The 20,520-nt window shown below is 53.6% G+C and overlaps 1 protein-coding gene across 1 annotated transcript in view; it reads right to left on the reverse strand.

The window, feature by feature from the left end:
* Positions 1-684: 684 nt before the first annotated feature.
* LOC134653047 (sarcolemmal membrane-associated protein) overlaps positions 685-20,520 on the reverse strand; it is a 74,342-nt gene continuing 54,506 nt past the window's right edge. The window contains exons 5-13 of the mRNA XM_063508330.1: positions 20,026-20,244; positions 19,101-19,250; positions 16,850-16,951; positions 16,214-16,366; positions 15,006-15,099; positions 13,678-13,791; positions 7,456-7,556; positions 5,822-6,040; positions 685-1,264 (exon numbers count right to left, since the gene is read on the reverse strand). Of these exons, the coding sequence (XP_063364400.1) occupies positions 722-1,264; positions 5,822-6,040; positions 7,456-7,556; positions 13,678-13,791; positions 15,006-15,099; positions 16,214-16,366; positions 16,850-16,951; positions 19,101-19,250; positions 20,026-20,244 (1,695 nt within the window). The 3' untranslated portion in view covers positions 685-721. The remainder of the gene's footprint in view (positions 1,265-5,821; positions 6,041-7,455; positions 7,557-13,677; positions 13,792-15,005; positions 15,100-16,213; positions 16,367-16,849; positions 16,952-19,100; positions 19,251-20,025; positions 20,245-20,520) is intronic.

Here is a 20,520-nt window from a genome sequence, read left to right on the forward strand (position 1 = left end):
GGGCGCATCCATAATAATAATTCGAGGTACCGGCAGCGGGCGGGTCGGTCCGAGTCGGGCTCGCGTTCCGAAACACGGCGATAAAGCTTTGGATTCCTCCGAAAACGGTGCCGTCATATGACGGTCGTCATATAGCGGCAGCAAAAGACGGCCGTCTTTACGGTGGCAACATGTGGAAAGTACTACGGCGTCATAACACACCGTCATCCACCAAGGTCAAAGCGGCAAATTTGAAAAATGTAGGCGCGATGGGATAACGTCCCATAGAAAATTTGAATTTCGCGCCTTTTCCTACTGACAAGATTTGCTTGATCATCTATAATTTACTTGGAGGATGAAATGTCATCAGAAGAGGAAAATAATCGTAGTACGGAATCATTTATTCAAATCTCGTGTCATTTATTCAAAATGGCGTCACCGCTATCTAATAAAACGTTCACGAAACTATCGACAAGGTCATGACGGCCGTCATCTTACGTTACGTTGACAATCAACGTAACGTAACGCCGTCTAGGAAACCGCGCCATCTTGTTTACATAGACAACGTTCTAGTGACGTCAGTCAACGCTATATAGCGGCCGTAATATGACGGCACCGTTTTCGGAGGAATCCAAAGCTTTAGAGGTAAAAAGAGTGAGCAACAATAAATTTGAACAAGAAACGGTCCTCGCGGGCTCTCGGGCGGCTACTGGTACCCGGGCGGGTCCCACGTGGCCGTTAATCAGGACAGGTAGGGCAGCAGCCAGTACAGCGCGGCGGCCAGCAGCGGCAGCGCGACGGCGAGCAGGCGCGGCGGCAGGCGCGGCTTGTGCTGCAGCGCGGCGAGCTGCGTGGCGAGCCGCGCGCGCTCGGCGCACGCCTCGGCCCAGCTCTCCTTGGCGCGCACCAGCTCCTCCTGCAGCGAGTGCAGCGCGCTTGCAGCCAGCCGCTCCTGGTCGGCGACCGGCTCGGGCGCCGTGTCGATCTCCGTCGCGACCGACTCCGTGTCGTCGTCGTAGTCGAGGCGGAACATCTCGTCGATGTCGGCGGATATGTTCCGCGCGGCGGCGGGGTCGTCGCGCTCGGTCTCGACGGCCTTGTCGGCGGTGGCGGCGCGGGCGTGCAGGTCGGCGCGCAGCGCGGCCACGTCGGCGGTGAGGTCGTCCACGTAGGCGCGCGTGGGCCGGAACGCGAGCTCGGCCTGCATCCACGCCGCGCTCGACGCGAGCCGCTGGATCTCGGCGAGGTTCGCCTCCTCCACGGCGGTCGACCTCTTCAGCTGGGCCTGCGCAAAATAAATCAAATTTTTATTTTTATTGTACAGTTACAATATAACTTTGAATGCCCGCTTTAATCTCTAATATAAATATCATAGGGAAACCTTGCAAGCACAACTCAGATGTTAAAACATCCCTAAAGGGCAGGTGCATCCCTAAAGGGCAGGTGTGTTTGTTTAAGATCATCTAAATCAGCGGTCGGCAACCTTTTAGCAGCCAAGGGCCACATAGTAGTTAACGAAGTTGACGCGGGCCGCACTAGTTAATATTTATGACTTTATCAGACATTGTTGTTTGTCAATATTATTCAGATGTTAAAACAGTAATAGGGAATATTACGTGATAGTGTGCGTAGGGGGCGCCACTCCCACAATAAGTCACAATCTAAGGGTCTACTGCAAACGAGAGTCGAAATTTTGTTATCTAACCTCTATCACTCTTGCCCATTCGAGCGATAGAGAGGCGGATAGCCGAGTTTCGATTTCGCGTGTCCCGGGTAGGCCCTTTGTAAACCAACCGCCTTGTCGCCTTGATGTATCAATGTCATATTTTATTGTCTGTGAGAACTTGTCAAAAAAACCAGTTTAAGGTACAGTGTGTATAAGTTACTCTATGGTATACTTAAGTCGCTAGTGCTTCATTCTGGCGGCAAAACATTGCAGTAATACTCCCTATTATCTGCAAGCCGGTTTCTAGACTACCAACTGGAGTTGCAGTGTATATGATCCAATTCTTTGTTCAAAAACTTAATTAGTTATAGTGTGGTTGTAAGTTTGCGGGCTCAGCAGGAGTGTATAGTCACAGAATAAATAATAGTACTAGGTACTCTCTAACAAAACGCGTCTGTTACGATCAGCACAGATATGGCCGCTAGGTGGCGACAGCGCCACGCGCGGCTTATGGCTAGCCACCAAAATTGGTGCGGAACGGATGTACTTTTAGCTACCTGTAGCAAAGCGACGAAATCATGGAGTGAGCCACGCCTGGTATAGTGTATGTACCTGCAGGTCGTCTATCTTGGCGTGCGCGTGTCGCAGGTCGTCGCGCACGGCGCGCAGCTGCTCGGCCTCGGCGCCGGCCGCCGACACGCGCTCGCGCAGCGCGCGGATCTCCTCGTTCAGGCCGGCCATCACGCGCAGATATAGTGTGGTTGTAAGTGTGCGGGCTCGGCAGGAGTGTGTGTGCATGTACCTGCAGGTCGTCTATCTTGGCGTGCGCGTGTCGCAGGTCGTCGTGGCCGGCGTGTGTCGGCGCGGGCGGGGGCTCGGCGGCGAGCAGCTCGTCGCGCACGGCGCGCAGCTGCTCGGCCTCGGCGCCGGCCGCCGACACGCGCTCGCGCAGCGCGCGGATCTCCTCGTTCAGGCCGGCCATCACGCGCAGATATAGTGTGGTTGTAAGTGTGCGGGCTCGGCAGGAGTGTGTGTGCATGTACCTGCAGGTCGTCTATCTTGGCGTGCGCGTGTCGCAGGTCGTCGTGGCCGGCATGTGTCGGCGCGGGCGGGGGCTCGGCGGCGAGCAGCTCGTCGCGCACGGCGCGCAGCTGCTCGGCCTCGGCGCCGGCCGCCGACACGCGCTCGCGCAGCGCGCGGATCTCCTCGTTCAGGCCGGCCATCACGCGCAGATATAGTGTGGTTGTAAGTGTGCGGGCTCGGCAGGAGTGTGTGTGCATGTACCTGCAGGTCGTCTATCTTGGCGTGCGCGTGTCGCAGGTCGTCGTGGCCGGCGTGTGTCGGCGCGGGCGGGGGCTCGGCGGCGAGCAGCTCGTCGCGCACGGCGCGCAGCTGCTCGGCCTCGGCGCCGGCCGCCGACACGCGCTCGCGCAGCGCGCGGATCTCCTCGTTCAGGCCGGCCATCACGCGCAGATATAGTGTGGTTGTAAGTGTGCGGGCTCGGCAGGAGTGTGTGTGCATGTACCTGCAGGTCGTCTATCTTGGCGTGCGCGTGTCGCAGGTCGTCGTGGCCGGCGTGTGTCGGCGCGGGCGGGGGCTCGGCGGCGAGCAGCTCGTCGCGCACGGCGCGCAGCTGCTCGGCCTCGGCGCCGGCCGCCGACACGCGCTCGCGCAGCGCGCGGATCTCCTCGTTCAGGCCGGCCATCACGCGCAGATATAGTGTGGTTGTAAGTGTGCGGGCTCGGCAGGAGTGTGTGTGCATGTACCTGCAGGTCGTCTATCTTGGCGTGCGCGTGTCGCAGGTCGTCGTGGCCGGCGTGTGTCGGCGCGGGCGGGGGCTCGGCGGCGAGCAGCTCGTCGCGCACGGCGCGCAGCTGCTCGGCCTCGGCGCCGGCCGCCGACACGCGCTCGCGCAGCGCGCGGATCTCCTCGTTCAGGCCGGCCATCACGCGCAGATATAGTGTGGTTGTAAGTGTGCGGGCTCGGCAGGAGTGTGTGTGCATGTACCTGCAGGTCGTCTATCTTGGCGTGCGCGTGTCGCAGGTCGTCGTGGCCGGCGTGTGTCGGCGCGGGCGGGGGCTCGGCGGCGAGCAGCTCGTCGCGCACGGCGCGCAGCTGCTCGGCCTCGGCGCCGGCCGCCGACACGCGCTCGCGCAGCGCGCGGATCTCCTCGTTCAGGCCGGCCATCACGCGCAGATATAGTGTGGTTGTAAGTGTGCGGGCTCGGCAGGAGTGTGTGTGCATGTACCTGCAGGTCGTCTATCTTGGCGTGCGCGTGTCGCAGGTCGTCGTGGCCGGCGTGTGTCGGCGCGGGCGGGGGCTCGGCGGCGAGCAGCTCGTCGCGCACGGCGCGCAGCTGCTCGGCCTCGGCGCCGGCCGCCGACACGCGCTCGCGCAGCGCGCGGATCTCCTCGTTCAGGCCGGCCATCACGCGCAGATATAGTGTGGTTGTAAGTGTGCGGGCTCGGCAGGAGTGTGTGTGCATGTACCTGCAGGTCGTCTATCTTGGCGTGCGCGTGTCGCAGGTCGTCGTGGCCGGCGTGTGTCGGCGCGGGCGGGGGCTCGGCGGCGAGCAGCTCGTCGCGCACGGCGCGCAGCTGCTCGGCCTCGGCGCCGGCCGCCGACACGCGCTCGCGCAGCGCGCGGATCTCCTCGTTCAGGCCGGCCATCACGCGCAGATATAGTGTGGTTGTAAGTGTGCGGGCTCGGCAGGAGTGTGTGTGCATGTACCTGCAGGTCGTCTATCTTGGCGTGCGCGTGTCGCAGGTCGTCGTGGCCGGCGTGTGTCGGCGCGGGCGGGGGCTCGGCGGCGAGCAGCTCGTCGCGCACGGCGCGCAGCTGCTCGGCCTCGGCGCCGGCCGCCGACACGCGCTCGCGCAGCGCGCGGATCTCCTCGTTCAGGCCGGCCATCACGCGCAGATATAGTGTGGTTGTAAGTGTGCGGGCTCGGCAGGAGTGTGTGTGCATGTACCTGCAGGTCGTCTATCTTGGCGTGCGCGTGTCGCAGGTCGTCGTGGCCGGCGTGTGTCGGCGCGGGCGGGGGCTCGGCGGCGAGCAGCTCGTCGCGCACGGCGCGCAGCTGCTCGGCCTCGGCGCCGGCCGCCGACACGCGCTCGCGCAGCGCGCGGATCTCCTCGTTCAGGCCGGCCATCACGCGCAGATATAGTGTGGTTGTAAGTGTGCGGGCTCGGCAGGAGTGTGTGTGCATGTACCTGCAGGTCGTCTATCTTGGCGTGCGCGTGTCGCAGGTCGTCGTGGCCGGCGTGTGTCGGCGCGGGCGGGGGCTCGGCGGCGAGCAGCTCGTCGCGCACGGCGCGCAGCTGCTCGGCCTCGGCGCCGGCCGCCGACACGCGCTCGCGCAGCGCGCGGATCTCCTCGTTCAGGCCGGCCATCACGCGCAGATATAGTGTGGTTGTAAGTGTGCGGGCTCGGCAGGAGTGTGTGTGCATGTACCTGCAGGTCGTCTATCTTGGCGTGCGCGTGTCGCAGGTCGTCGTGGCCGGCGTGTGTCGGCGCGGGCGGGGGCTCGGCGGCGAGCAGCTCGTCGCGCACGGCGCGCAGCTGCTCGGCCTCGGCGCCGGCCGCCGACACGCGCTCGCGCAGCGCGCGGATCTCCTCGTTCAGGCCGGCCATCACGCGCAGATATAGTGTGGTTGTAAGTGTGCGGGCTCGGCAGGAGTGTGTGTGCATGTACCTGCAGGTCGTCTATCTTGGCGTGCGCGTGTCGCAGGTCGTCGTGGCCGGCGTGTGTCGGCGCGGGCGGGGGCTCGGCGGCGAGCAGCTCGTCGCGCACGGCGCGCAGCTGCTCGGCCTCGGCGCCGGCCGCCGACACGCGCTCGCGCAGCGCGCGGATCTCCTCGTTCAGGCCGGCCATCACGCGCAGATATAGTGTGGTTGTAAGTGTGCGGGCTCGGCAGGAGTGTGTGTGCATGTACCTGCAGGTCGTCTATCTTGGCGTGCGCGTGTCGCAGGTCGTCGTGGCCGGCGTGTGTCGGCGCGGGCGGGGGCTCGGCGGCGAGCAGCTCGTCGCGCACGGCGCGCAGCTGCTCGGCCTCGGCGCCGGCCGCCGACACGCGCTCGCGCAGCGCGCGGATCTCCTCGTTCAGGCCGGCCATCACGCGCAGATATAGTGTGGTTGTAAGTGTGCGGGCTCGGCAGGAGTGTGTGTGCATGTACCTGCAGGTCGTCTATCTTGGCGTGCGCGTGTCGCAGGTCGTCGTGGCCGGCGTGTGTCGGCGCGGGCGGGGGCTCGGCGGCGAGCAGCTCGTCGCGCACGGCGCGCAGCTGCTCGGCCTCGGCCCCGGCCGCCGACACGCGCTCGCGCAGCGCGCGGATCTCCTCGTTCAGGCCGGCCATCACGCGCAGGATGTTCGCGTACTCTACGCCTCCGCCCGTCTGAAAGTTTCCATATTCGTAATTTAAATAATACATGTTTTCTCCAATATGCACGGAAATGTTCACCTTATTGTAGCATAAAAAGTTCTACGTTATTGTCAAACTCTAATTTAAAAAAAATCAAACTATCGCTGTCCTGTTCTAGCGGACGGGAATGAAAAAAACACTACAGTAATAACTTATTACTGTAGTGTATTTTACTTTTTAAAAATAAAAAACGCAAACAGCCAATTATTATCTTAGCCGCGAGCCGCGTCTACACGAACCGATCAGCTATCATTTCAAGCTATAGGATAGAGTGATATAGTAAGATAAACGACCTTACTTGTCTCGTTCTTACAAGACCGTTGTGCTCGTGTATGATCGTGCGAATACTGCTTAATAAAATCAAAGATTATTTTTATATTTTTTTAAGGATCTCATCCGTGTACATAAAGTTTATATAGTTTGTCAAAGGACTTTCTCATTTCAAACATAGACAGAGAGAATCATACTATCTTTGTCTAGTAGTACTAGCACCCAATAGAAAAGGATGGGTATAGTTTTCCTGGTTCTTACTGACTGACAAATTGGTTTGACCAACTATATTGTACAGTACGAATATTGAATGGTACTGAATGGCAGAATAAGTTTGTGCCCTTAACTTTTAAAAATTAATTTTAGAGGAAAATTGTTTTTGACATTTTTGATGTGAAGGTTCGATTTGAGTGATGCTTGATGCTTAAAGAATTATTTATTTACCTTATTTCCTCGCATGTTTGGAGAAAAGCACTATATATGCCTCGGCAGGAATAGCAATCCGTGGATTCGTCTTCTTTGTCGGACGATGCGAACGTCCGACAAAATCGAAACTCATCCACGAATTGCCCTGTCCCGGCCTATGCAATAATGTACTATTTCTCCAATATGCACGGAAATGTTCGACTTGCTGTATCAAAACTAGTACGGAAAGATGTTCATTAATAAAATACAGTTTAAAAAAATCTAAATCATTCCTGTATAATTTTAGCGGCTTAAACTATTACTGTATCGTTTTTTTTTTACCTATTAAAGGGTAAAAAACGGGAGCCTATTACTAAGACTTCGCTGTCCGTCCGTCCGTCTGTCACCAGGCTGTATCTCATGAACCGCGATAGCTAGACAGTTGAAATTTTCACAAATGATGTATGTCTGTTGCCGCTATAGGTAACAACAAATACATACTAAAAATAAAATAAATATTTAAGGGGGCTCCCATACAACAAACACGATTTTTTTTGCTCTATTTTTTGTTGATGGTGCGGAACCCTCCGTGCGCGAGTCCGACTCGCACTTGGCCGGTTTTTTTTATCAATGTATATGGCCAATATAACGTGTGAAAGAGGATAAAGCATACCGTTTTTCGTTTGAATACTGGCAACAATAAAGTAACGTACCGGCGAATCCTCAGTGTCGGGCTCGGTGTATGTGGAGTTGGCGTTGTTGTCGGCGCGCAACTCGCCGTCCAGCGGGCTCGACGACCCGTCTCGGTCTGGCTCTGAAATTACAAATAATATAAAAATTTTACCTTCCAATAAAATTATTATTATGTTTCCTTCCACGTCTGAGATCTTCATTGAGAGCGTAACGTCTCCGGTGACCGATAGATGCCGCTAGCGTCTATGTAGTCGCTCCGCCGCCTTGCCGTGACGTAGTTCCGCTTCCCTTTCCTGCAAACAGACGCCCGCCCCCCCGCCACTCGCCGCCGCTATGTCATTGTTGAGGAGAAGTACCGTCGGTATAAAAGTAGCCTAGTAGCCTGCCAGGAAGGCATTACTCAGATCTCAGACGTGGAAGGAAACATAATAATAATTTTATTGGAAGGTAAAATTTTTATATTATGTGTTCCGTTCCACGTCTGAGATCTTCATTGAGACCTGTTTATTATCTCCTGGTGGCGAGTCAGCGGGCGCGCAAGCGTTAGGGCTACACCTACTGTCATATAACTCAGAGAAAGAATAAATATATATACGCCTTATTGCAACCCATGAAATCACAATAACTCGTTATAATGATGCATTACAGGAAATTGAGAATTTAAACTGTAATCCCAGGTTCTAATCTGACGTTAAACTGGTTTGAGATTTCTCATTCGAAATCGCATCCGATCCGCAGAATCTCGGCGATAGGATCGTCTAAAGAAAGAGTCATGTTCCCAATTAACTTAAGCCAAAATATCGCTAAGTAATTGGATAGTTTTCCAGCTAATTTAGTGATTAAGTACATGGATCGAAAGCAATCGTAGGCGAGGCCGGATTGGATGAGACTACTGTGTCTGAAGGAAATAAGCGCAGTGTCCCCTAACATTTTGTGTAATTCTCACAAGTTGACGTACCCAGACTACCTACTGGGTCTATACTTTATTCCGAAGCTTCTAAGAGAGTCCAGTCGGTGAGACACGTTATCTGGTTTAGAACCGAATTTCGGACACAAAATAATAGCGTCAAAGTTATCTGTGTAATTGCCTGGGCTACAGTGTAGTAGGGTAAGGTCATTGACCCTGCGGCCTGATGCTAACAGTAAAGGTGCGGCAGCTCTTCTATATAGGTACGTTGTAGGATTATTCAAGTTAGGGCAAGTAATTTGAATAAGATTTCTCGCGTCCCAAGCTGGTGGTTTGGGAGGCGCGGGTCTCGCTATTAATGACGATGGAAGAAGGCATAGTGTCCGATAGTGGTTCACATACAGCACTTGTTACAGGCTTCTGAACAAGTATCATTCTGAAAGCTAACATGGAGAATAGAAATAGATGTCTGAGATAGCTTGCTACTTCACTGGGTATTAGAGGTACCTGGCAGTCGATCTCATTTTTGATGCACCATGAAGATCATTTCTACATTGTGGGCGTACAGCGACCTCGACAAGGGGACGATCTAGGGAGTGCTCCCCGGTACTGGTTTTCTAGACAACCAGTACCGGAACCGGAAATACCCGGTTATCGCCGGCTCGGTGTTGGAGCGTCCTATCTGACAGGAGCTACGCCTCGATTCTTAAGGTCGTTGACTTGTAAGGGATGGTGGTCTGAAGTTGTGTTCACTAGGACCGCCAGTAAATTGCAAGCTTACCACAGCTGCGAGAAAGCTCTCCTCATCACGCCGTCACAGTAAACAGACTAGCCTGGGAGGTGGAGATATCCATGCCAAGTCGTATCACCGGCAGCTGCCAAACGCGTCGTGGTAGCACTTCAAAGAGTCGATTAAGACATACCGTGGTACAGTGCGAGGGCTCTCGAAAGCGGAGAGGCCGACCAACAAGGTGTGCCTATCAGGCGAAGATAGTCTCGGCGGCTTCTGGGAGCAGCTGCCACTCGATGGGACGCAGTGACTTTTTGATAAACCGTCGCCTTTGGGGGTTATACCGACCTGGTAAGTAGCAAGGAACCAGCGCGAACTATAGACGATCTGCTGGCATCAGCAGTTTTTTCGACAACCGTAGTAACGGTTGTATGTTTGTAGTACACTCCTGTCGTCAGCGCTGCAGGTGCGGCCCGTTAACGATTACTCTCCACTTGAAGGGCCTCACTTCGTACATTGTCTACCATTATTAACGGACTACAGGTATAAGGTGAGGACTACGACGGTGCAATCTCCATAAACTAACGTTTGCGAATTTGAGACTGAACAGGAGGCATCGAGTATAGTTTCTGTGAGAAACTCGGCAGCAAGGCAGGTCTGTATGTTGAGAAAACGAAAAACCTTCAGTCAAACTTGTATAGGAGCATGGTAGCATGCTTTTAAGGAAATCGCACTGATGAAATCAAGTCTAAAATCGATTTTGGCGCTTTGCTTAACAAAACTGTTTCGATAAAGTCGAAGACAGACAGATGGAAACTGCTGGAGTCCTCCTGGCCCCTTTCTCTTGGCACCGGAAACACAAGCTCGTTCAGGCGCAGCGGGTTTATTTGTCCCATTTTGTTTATTAGGGGCTTGGCGAACGAGTTCGTCTTTGTAAGACGGAACTTAAGCTGGAGAGCGCGGGCAAGCAGAGAGATAATTATGTGAACACTGCAAACCTTTTCAATGCCTTCAACCTCGGTTTTGAGCGGAGCACACGGGACCTTGTCTGCCGTCGCCTTGGCGACGGAGGAATCCTTAACCGAAAGCAAGAGTTTAGCGGTCTGCTCGTGCTGTTGCACCATAGCTATAAGCGCCTGCGTACCTCAATGGGGCCATGTGGACAATGGGTGCCATTGCAAAGGACGACAGCGTCGTACTTGCAGCATCGACGTAATTGCCGGCGCTATCATGGCAACCGCCGCCGCTCGGAAGGTGCCGGTGCGTGAGGTGGGCGGCGCCATCGTGGCGGCAGCCATCGCCAGCTCGGGAGGCGCCGGCGCGTGACGCGAGAGGCGCCATCGTGGCGGCAGCCCCGCCAGCTCGGGTGGCGCCGGCGCGTGACGCGAGGCGCCATCGTGGCGGCAGCCACCGACAGCTCGGGAGGCGCCGGCGAGTGACGCGAGAAGCGCCGTCGTGGCGGCAGCCACCAACAGCTCGGGAGGCGCCGGCGCGTGACGCGAAAAGCGCCATCGAGGCGGCAGCCACCGCCAGCTCGGGTGGCGCCGGCGCGCGACGCGAGAGGCGCCATCGTGGCGGCAGCCACCGACATCTCGGGAGGCGCCGGCGCGTGACGCGAGAAGCGCCATCGTGGCGGCAGAGGCGCCGGCGCGTGACGCGAGAAGCGCCATCGTGGCGGCAGAGGCGCCGGCGCGTGACGCGAGAGGCGCCATCGTGGCGGCAGCCACCAACAGCTCGGGAGGCGCCGGCGCGTGACGCGAGAAGCGCCATCGTGGCGGCAGCCACCGCCAGCTCGGGTGGCGCCGGCGCGCGACGCGAGAGGCGCCATCGTGGCGGCAGCCACCGACAGCTTGGGAGGCGCCGGCGCGTGACGCGAGAGGCGCCATCGTGGCGGCAGCCACCGACATCTCGGGAGGCGCCGGCGCGTGACGCGAGAAGCGCCATCGTGGCGGCAAAGGCGCCGGCGCGTGACGCGAGAGGCGCCATCGTGGCGGCAGCTACCAACAGCTCGGGAGGCGCCGGCGCGTGACGCGAGAAGCGCCATCGTGGCGGCAGCCACCGCCAGCTCGGGTGGCGCCGGCGCGCGACGCGAGAGGCGCCATCGTGGCGGCAGCCACCGATAGCTTGGGAGGCGCCGGCGCGTGACGCGAGAGGCGCCATCGTGGCGGCAGCCACCGCCAGTTCGGGTGGCGCCGGCGCGTGACGCGAGAAGCGCCATCGTGGCGGCAGCCACCGCTAGCTCGGGAGGCGCCGGCGCGTGATGCGAGAGGTGCCATCGTGGCGGCCAGCTCGGGAGGCGCCGGTGCGTGAGGCGAGAGGTGCCATCGTGGCGGCCAGCTCGAGAGGCGCCGGTGCGCGAGGCGGGCGGTACCCTTGTGGCGGCCCGCCACCGGCTCGCAGGTGCGTGAGGCGAGAGGCGCCATCGTGGCGGCCGGCTCGGGTGGCACCGGAGCGTGAGGTGGGCGGCGCCATCGTGGCGGCCAGCTCGAGAGGCGCCGACGCGTGAGGCGGGTGCCGCCATCGTGGCGGCCCGCCACTGTTTCGCTGGTGCGTGAGGCGCCATGGTGGCGGCCAGCTCAAGAGGCGCCGATGCGTGAGGTGGGCGGCGCCAATCGTGGCTACAGCCACCGCCAGCTCGGGAGGCACCGGTGCGTGACGCGCCATCGCGCCGATGCGCGAGATGGACGTTGCCGGCTCAGGAGGCGTCGATGCGCGTGGCGGGCAGCGCCACCGTAGCGTCTTTCGCCGGCACAGGGGGGGGAGGCGTGCGCGTGGCGACTGGCGCCACCATGGTGGCGTAGTTGCACGCAACATCACGGCGACACTGTTGCCCGACGCCTTGATAGATGGCAACCGGCGCGGCGAACGGCCCCGCCGCTGTTCTCGTAGTGTTTCCACAGAGGGGCTTCCACGTAACTTACCTTCCTTCCACTTTGAGCAGTCGAGATGCAGTAGCGTGCTCCCCGTGGTCCGGTCCGCCTTCACCTTGGCGCCAGGACGGGACCGAGAGGTCCGCGATCCACCCGCGCCGCGACCGCAGCAACAGGAGCGGGCGCGTGACGTCTCTCGAAGTCCCGCGGACCGGAAGCGCCTGCGCCGCGACACTTCGGGCGCCGGCCCGCAGCGTCGCGGCGTCTCGGAGTCACCTCGGACGACAAGAGAAAGTCGACGGCGCCGGCGCGGCGAACGACACGAACTGTCGCGTCGGAAACTAACAACACGAGGTAATACTCCCGGGCTCCGAGCACGGGCACCGACCTCGGCCGACACCTGCGGTAATCGGACGAGAACCGGGGCTTTAGCGTCCAAGTAGGCATTCACGATGCGCTTCCGAACGCCAAATACAGCTAGAATATCATTAAACTACCTTACCAGATGGTTTGAGACAATCCAAACCTATCCTATTGCAGCGCGGCCCTGGCACCCCACCGCGCACGCGAGGCGCCGGGGCGCCGGGCCGGCCCCGCTTCCCGCGGCAGGCACGATGACGCACGTTCCCTCCGATGCGGAGCGACTTACGTTACCACGCGTTGTAACAAACGACACTTGAAACCACTTGTTGACGCATTTCCTACTTCACTCTCGAAAATGCGAGTTAACGGTAACGATTTTAGCAGCATGGCATGTAAAAGATAATTTAGCAAGAAAAAAGTGGGTAGAATCGAAAAGCACCGTTGGAAGATCGATCCCGAGACCGCCAAAAGACTAGTAGTGGCGATCTCTGGCTATATCTCGCTATTTAATTGAACAAACTTTGGATCGGAAATTTTTAAAGCACCATGCTGCAAAAATGTTCGCAAAAAAATTTGCGGACCATCGGTCAGGACGGTCGACGAAACAATGACATAGCGGCGGCGAGTGGCGGGGGGGCGGGCGTCTGTTTGCAGGAAAGGGAAGCGGAACTACGTCACGGCAAGGCGGCGGAGCGACTACATAGACGCTAGCGGCATCTATCGGTCACCGGAGACGTTACGCTCTCAATGAAGATCTCAGACGTGGAACGGAACACATAATACTGCAATTTACTTTCCACGGGAAACTAATTCATCGAGATAATTATAAAAACACACAATTAGGTTGCGTTATTTTATCACATAATTCCTATTGCCACCTCCCTCCTCCTATGACCATCAACAGATCAGCTCGATGGTACCATTAAATTGTCATCCAACTTACATATGTATGCAAATTTTCAGCTTCATTGGAAACCGGGAAGTGCGTCGAATTTAACTCGCAATATTTGATTACAGCACGCATACGACAATTGAAAGTAAATAAAAGATTGTAACAAGTGTCATAAATTAATTAAAAATTAAAAAACACGACTGCAAATTAAAAGCGAACTCAAAAGCTAAATGTTTTTTCTAAAGGTTGCGTAATATGGCGTATTAAGTCCGCCATATTGTTTTTATAATGACGTCACATAGCCTATGTTACTCGGGATGATGTAAGGATTCTAATGATATATCATACATGTAAATCGGTTAAGGCATTTAGCTGCTAGAGTGGAACAAGAAACTTACATACCCACCCACCCACATACAAACATGAACCCTGAAAACAATACACTCCTTTTTTGGGGCAGTCGTGTAAAAAGCAAGTTACCGTGGTTGAGCCTCAGCTGCTTCTCGTCGTCGGTGCAGAGGTCGTTCTCGCCGGTTTTCTCCTCGCCGCTGCCGCCATCCTCGCCCGCCGACCCGTCTGACACTTCATCTTTCTCTGATGACGAAACAAGTAGCATTTAAACCCACCACACACTAGCGTCAGCGTCTAGTCTCTATGGCTGCTGCTCGACGCAACGTTAGCGCAACTGCGCAGCGACGCCATTATAGCGCTAACAACACGCCGACGCTCGCAAGTCGCTATAGTAGACCCAAACCAAACGGACGACCGGGGGCCATATCTCTCACACCCTAACTTCGACCACGCGAGCTTGAATGAGAAGATTTTTGGTTTGTGTCTACTATAGTGTGGTGTGCTAAGGGCCACTTAGGCCGGGGACTGGACGTAGGCAACCGGCAGCGCGGTACCATCGTCGTCGAGTCGGTCAGTGTCGAACGACGCGAGCGGCGATTCGTGCGACTTGATCATAATGTATAGACTTGAATGAGTTTCAGTCCGCTACCTTAGATTAGACTTAATAGCAAAGAAGTTAAAACTTAAAAGATAAGGAAGGCAACATTTTGATGTTAAGTTGTACTGTTTGCATAGAACAATGTAATCTTCACTTTTTCACTAAAACTAAAACAAATAAATAAATAACATTTTCACCTCAACAGCTCGAACAAGGGTACTTTGCTACTTAAAAACAGTGAGCAAAATCGCATTTTGCTCACTGAGTGAGACAATGAGCAAAATGCGATTTTGCTGTTTTTAACTAGCAAAGTACCCTTGTTCAAGCTGCTGAGGTGAAAATTTAATTGTTGGTATATCTTAAGAAAACATGAGTGAATAGAGGTAAGTGATGAAGAAGGAATACATTTTTCGGGTTCTCTAATATGTTCTCACAGCTGAGGTGAAAAATGTTGTGTACTACACGAGATCAAAGTTATTTACATCTCGTGCGCTTTGAGTCCCTTACTACGCTCAATCTAATCTTTCGCTTGCACGAGACTCAAAATAAGCACTCGAAGAAATATCAAACTTTGATCTCTTGTTGTACAAATAACTATTTTTAAACTTGAAAATAAACCGAATGATCGGCTTAAATATCTATTGTGGAGTTAAGCTAAAATTCACAGAGATACATCATATACAAGCGTTAAACTTATAACATTCCTCTTCTTTCGTCGGAGGTTAAAGAACCCATATTCCAGCATATCGACCGCATGTTACATTAAAAAACCAAACCAGAAATAAAGTCGACATTGTCGAAGGAAACACTAAAAGTTATGTATTTAAGACTACGTGTAAACACAAAAAGGGCATATTACCTTTGTTTTCTTCATCATAAATATTATTCTTCTTCAATATCAATTCGAATTCTTTCGCCGATTTGCCCTCTGCGGATATGGCTTTAATGCCGACCTGTAAAAACAATTTAAAATCCATTAAAATAATCAACACATCTCCGCAGCAGCAGATATCTCATCGTCAAATAGCTTCACATTAAACGTGACAATTCAAGGGACAATCACTCGTACACTACACAGGTAGTAAAGATACTTTTACATGTAAATGTTATGTTTCATTTCCTTTTCCTGTCAAATAGACATTGCAGCAGTCGTACACTTAGAGTGCGTGCGGAAAGAGAAGAGTCGTGGAATGTATGGGGCCCAATACATTCCACGACTCTTCTCTTTTCGAACACTCTATGTAGTTCAGTGTGAGATTTAAAAGAAATCGTAAATAAAAGTACCTAAATCTCTAAAACGTCTTAACATAAGATCAATTTTTGTCAAATATATGTCGTCGCAGCAGATACATTTTATATAGATGATCATTAGAGCTGCAGATCTATGTGAATAGGATATAAAACGTATATAACATATTATAAGGTCCAAACTTCACTAGGCTGTTGCTGTCCATGCCTAGTAGGTAGACCTATAGTCTAACTTTGTTGAGCAGGTGTCAGTTGCTCGTAACCCGTGCCGGCATGTTCGACCTAAACGTGTGCGACATAAGGTCCAACCTTATTAAGCAGGTGTCATCGTTCGTGGCCCGTGCGCCATGTTCGACCTAAACGTGTGCGACATAAGGTCCAACCTTATTAAGCAGGTGTCATCGTTCGTGGCCCGTGCGCCATGTTCGACCTAAACGTGTGCGACATAAGGTCCAACCTTGTTGAGCAGGTGTCACTGTTCGTGGCCCGTGCCATGTTCGACCTAAACGTGTGCGACATAAGGTCCAACCTTGTTGAGCAGGTGTCACTGTTCGTGGCCCGTGCCATGTTCGACCTAAACGTGTGCGACATAAGGTCCAACCTTGTTGAGCAGGTGTCACTGTTCGTGGCCCGTGCCATGTTCGACCTAAACGTGTGCGACATAAGGTCCAACCTTGTTGAGCAGGTGTCATCGTTCGTGGCCCGTGCGCCATGTTCGACCTAAACGTGTGCGACATAAGGTCCAACCTTGTTGAGCAGGTGTCACTGTTCGTGGCCCGTGCCATGTTCGACCTAAACGTGTGCGACATAAGGTCCAACCTTGTTGAGCAGGTGTTGCGGCAGCAGCAGCTTGATGTAGTCGGGCAGCGCGCGCACGGCGTCCTCCAGAGTGCCGGTGCGTTTCGCCTCCGCCAGCTTGTTGCTGTCCGTGCTTAGTACCAGCATTTTTGCCTCGCCGTTTTGTACTGAGTACTGTAATAAGAGAAATAATGCGTGTAAGGTAACCTACTAACATTAGCGCAGCTAAGTGATGATTGTTAAGCTTTATCTAATTGCAATAAGGGTTACGTATAGTATAGCTAAGGTCAGTTAATTGTACGGCAAGTACGAGAGGGTAGAAGTACAAGTATAATAAGTGTAGGGTTTCAGGAGCGAGCGTCCAGCGGCATGTTTGGCGTGTACAGCGTGTCGTCGAACTCTCAAGGGATTTTAACACATTGAGTGCCAGCGCTCGCTACGAGCGTAGCCAATAACATGGGAGAAACCGTATGTAGTGAAAAGCGACTACGGACAGAGAGCCCGCCTGGCAGGTTGCTGGCAGTGAATGCGTTAACACCTCCACCGCGGTGGCTCGCTTACGTCCCTCTTGAGCGTCCACTAAATGATTATGCCACGAAATGTAAAATGGTATAGATTTCCATGGCAACGCTGTAATATTAGTACGCGAATACCCACGGCGAGCGGCAGCTGGCTGCGGGCGGCCAGCTCGCGCTCCTCGGCGGCGGCGATGGCGAGGCGCGCCGCGCACATCTTGCGCTCGCACCGCGCTGCCAGCTTCTGCAAATTACAATTACTATTCTTAAGGCTCCGTTAACGATTTTAGAGCCAAAATGTCAAATTGATAGATTTAGTCGTTGAAATTGTACTCCTTTTGTTACGTAATATCTAAATAACAAGTATTGGTTTCTATTAACACGTCTTCTCATCTTGCCTTTTAATAATAAGGTCCCGAGCGTGCGTCACCGGCAATATGTGACGAGAAGGGGCAGTTTTTAAAAATTCATCATAAAATTATAGTTATAAATTATAAAAAATGATGTATAAGAACAGTTTCAGGAAATGTTGTAGATTGTTTAAGTATCAATATTACGTTGAAATTAAGTCGATTTTCACGAAAAATATTCACTTGTTTTGAAGTAATTTCTGGTGAAAATTGATTTCGTATAACTTTCATTTACTCTCGTTCAGTATCATATAACAAATATGTAGTCTATGCAAGTTGGAGTATAGGATATGTGTAATACAAAATTACTATTTTTAGCAGTCCAAACTTTACGAAATTTACAAATAAGATCGACTAAATCAGTGCTTTACGCGCGTTTACCTAAACGTCCATCAGAAAAAAAATCATTACTAATTTAGTGAGTCAGTTTTCAAAAAAATGATCTGTACAAATGCAAGATAAGAAGACGTGCTAATAGATACCAGTACTTGTTATTTCTATTACGTAACAAAAAGTGTACAATTTCATCGACTAAATCTATCAATTTTACATTTTTGCGACTAAAATCGATACCGGCCTCTTAACAGACGTATAAAAAGGGTACTGAATCAGGACGTCTCGACTCACGAAAAAATGGTAAGTCGCATCCACTCCACTCCTACGCAGATTTTGACGACTGTGATCAACTATTTCTTGTTCTTATTCTGTCCGGTCAGCCAATAGACAATAGTAGCATAGTTTGTTAAAAGACATTGTCCACCACCTTCTTCTGACACGCTTGGTAGACGACCCTCAATGGAAAGGGTTTATAAGTATCACAAAAAAGCGTGTTTGGTGAATTTAAATGCCAAAAAATCAGGTTTTAAAGTGTGACCCAGGAGAACGTAACAAGGCAACGAATGACAAGAAAAAGTTGATTCACCCGTATATTATATTAGGTAATAATAAGTGCGTTTATTTGCGTGTCTCGTTGACATATTTGTGTTCGTTGATCGAATACTCGAGCTAAAGCTAGCTGTTTAGGCGCAAATTAAGGGCTATGACTATTTCTTAGTTTCACTACTGAGTGACGTTGATCAGTCCGCTAATTGTGGTTGATGCAACCTGGGCCTAAGTGTAAGGCGTGAGTGGACGCTCGAAGCGGAGCGTTCGGCGGGGCGTGCAGCGTGGCGTCGGGCTCACAAGTAATTTGAGCAGCGTGCACTAAGGCCGCTACTATACGTTTGCATTTGTTTAACATGCACGCCGCACGCCCCGCCCCGCTGCCCGCCCAACTCGAGCGTCCACTCAGGCCTTATACCCGCGTCGCTCGAGGGTCTCCTCGATAAAGTCGTTGTCTAGTCTCTGTCGACAGTGGTATGAAGCACGCACCTGTAGCTCGGCCGTGGCGTTCTTGACGGCGAGTCGCAGCGCGGCGTTGTGCTCGAGTAGCGCAGCGGTCTCCCGTCCGCGCCGCTCGAGGGTCTCCTCGAGCGCTAGTCTTTAGTCTCTGTCGCTAGTTAACAGTTGGTATGAAGCATGCACCTGTAGCTCGGCCGTGGCGTTCTTGGCGGCGAGCCGCAGCGCGGCGTTGTGCTCGAGTAGCGCGGCGGTCTCCCGTCCGCGCCGCTCGAGGGTCTCCTCGAGCGCTAGTCGTTAGTCTCTGTCCCTAGTTAACAGTTGGTATGAAGCACGCACCTGTAGCTCGGCCGTGGCGTTCTTGGCGGCGAGCCGCAGCGCGGCGTTGTGCTCGAGTAGCGCGGCGGTCTCCCGTCCGCGCCGCTCGAGGGTCTCCTCGAGCGCTAGTCGTTAGTCTCTGTCCCTAGTTAACAGTTGGTATGAAGCACGCACCTGTAGCTCGGCCGTGGCGTTCTTGGCGGCGAGCCGCAGCGCGGCGTTGTGCTCGAGTAGCGCGGCGGTCTCCCGTCCGCGCCGCTCGAGGGTCTCCTCGAGCGCTAGTCGTTAGTCTCTGTCCCTAGTTAACAGTTGGTATGAAGCACGCACCTGTAGCTCGGCCGTGGCGTTCTTGGCGGCGAGCCGCAGCGCGGCGTTGTGCTCGAGTAGCGCGGCGGTCTCCCGTCCGCGCCGCTCGAGGGTCTCCTCGAGCGCTAGTCGTTGCTCGTGCGCGGCTCGAAGGCTCTCTGTTGCCACCTCCTGTAATCATATATGATAGATTCTTTAATTATGTCTATTCATAATAATCGAGAAAAACACTGTCAGTGATTTTTAAATTTCTTGCAATTTTTATATTTCAGCGATGCAAAACGCCGTTGTGTCAGCGCTGCGCCGCGTAATTATTCACGTACTGTAGAGTAAGTCGAATACAATAAGATATGCTGTGTGCATTTGCTCATTCACTGCTAAGCTATGATTGTAGCGCTACGTCTTAGCCAACAACATGAATTTCTAGATACGTATGTAGAGACAATGCTTCGCAGAGGCGAAATGACAATGTGTCGAGACGAGCGTTGAACTGTTGGAAAGATTTGTACAGAACCAAGACCCTCACCAGGCGTGGCTCACTCCGCGATTTCGTCGCTTTGCTACAGGTAGCTAAAAGTACATCCGTTCCACACCAATTTTGGTGGCTAGCCATAAGCCGCGCGTGGCGCTGTCGCCACCTAACGGCCATATCTGTCCTGATCGTAACAGACGCGTTTTGTTAGAGAGTGAGTCTTCTGTACCTAGTATAGTTTGTAGCTTTCTAGTAGACCCCGAAAGTTTATCCTATTGTCTATTGTTCAGTAAAACCGCACGTGCTACTTACCTGCAAAAAAGGGTCCTAATTATTCTATTTGGCACCTGAGCGCGGGCTAGTCCAACGCTCAAAAAACCAGTGTAGGTGCGCTCTCCGATAACGCGCCTTTGTTACGCATCTCGATGACACATTTTAGACTGGTTCTGTAGCGTTCGACTCGCCGTTAGTGACCTGGTAGTTCTTCTTGTCGTGCAGCAGCTGCGCCACGTGCGCCGCCTCGGGCTGCTTGCCGGCCGCGAGCATGGTCTCGAGCGTGTGCACGCGCATGAGCAGCCGCTGCTCGCCCACGAACAGCTCCCACGAGGCGCGCGCCTCGGCCTGCGTGCGCTGCACGCACTCGCGGAGCGCCCGCAGCCGCCCCTCGAGCGAGGCCTCGCGCTGGATCGCCTCCTGAAATGTAAACATTATATTGGAGGACATGCGGGAGTGGTGTATCACCAGGGGTCGGACAAAAAGTGCGGATGACGTCAAACCACTTATAGGTGATTTCAAATAGTATTTTTGATTTTCATAAACAATTATCACTTATCATTTATCAACCTCTTTATTAAACGATATCGCCACTTGAAATGAGTAAGTACGTTTTTGACTGACACATTGTCAATCAGATGAACAATAAATTGACTTCGTTATTGTTTAGCTATTGTATCTTCACGATTATATTTA

Source organism: Cydia amplana, chromosome 12 (assembly GCF_948474715.1).
Source record: "Cydia amplana chromosome 12, ilCydAmpl1.1, whole genome shotgun sequence".
In the NCBI taxonomy this organism is placed as follows: Eukaryota; Metazoa; Arthropoda; class Insecta; order Lepidoptera; family Tortricidae; genus Cydia; species Cydia amplana.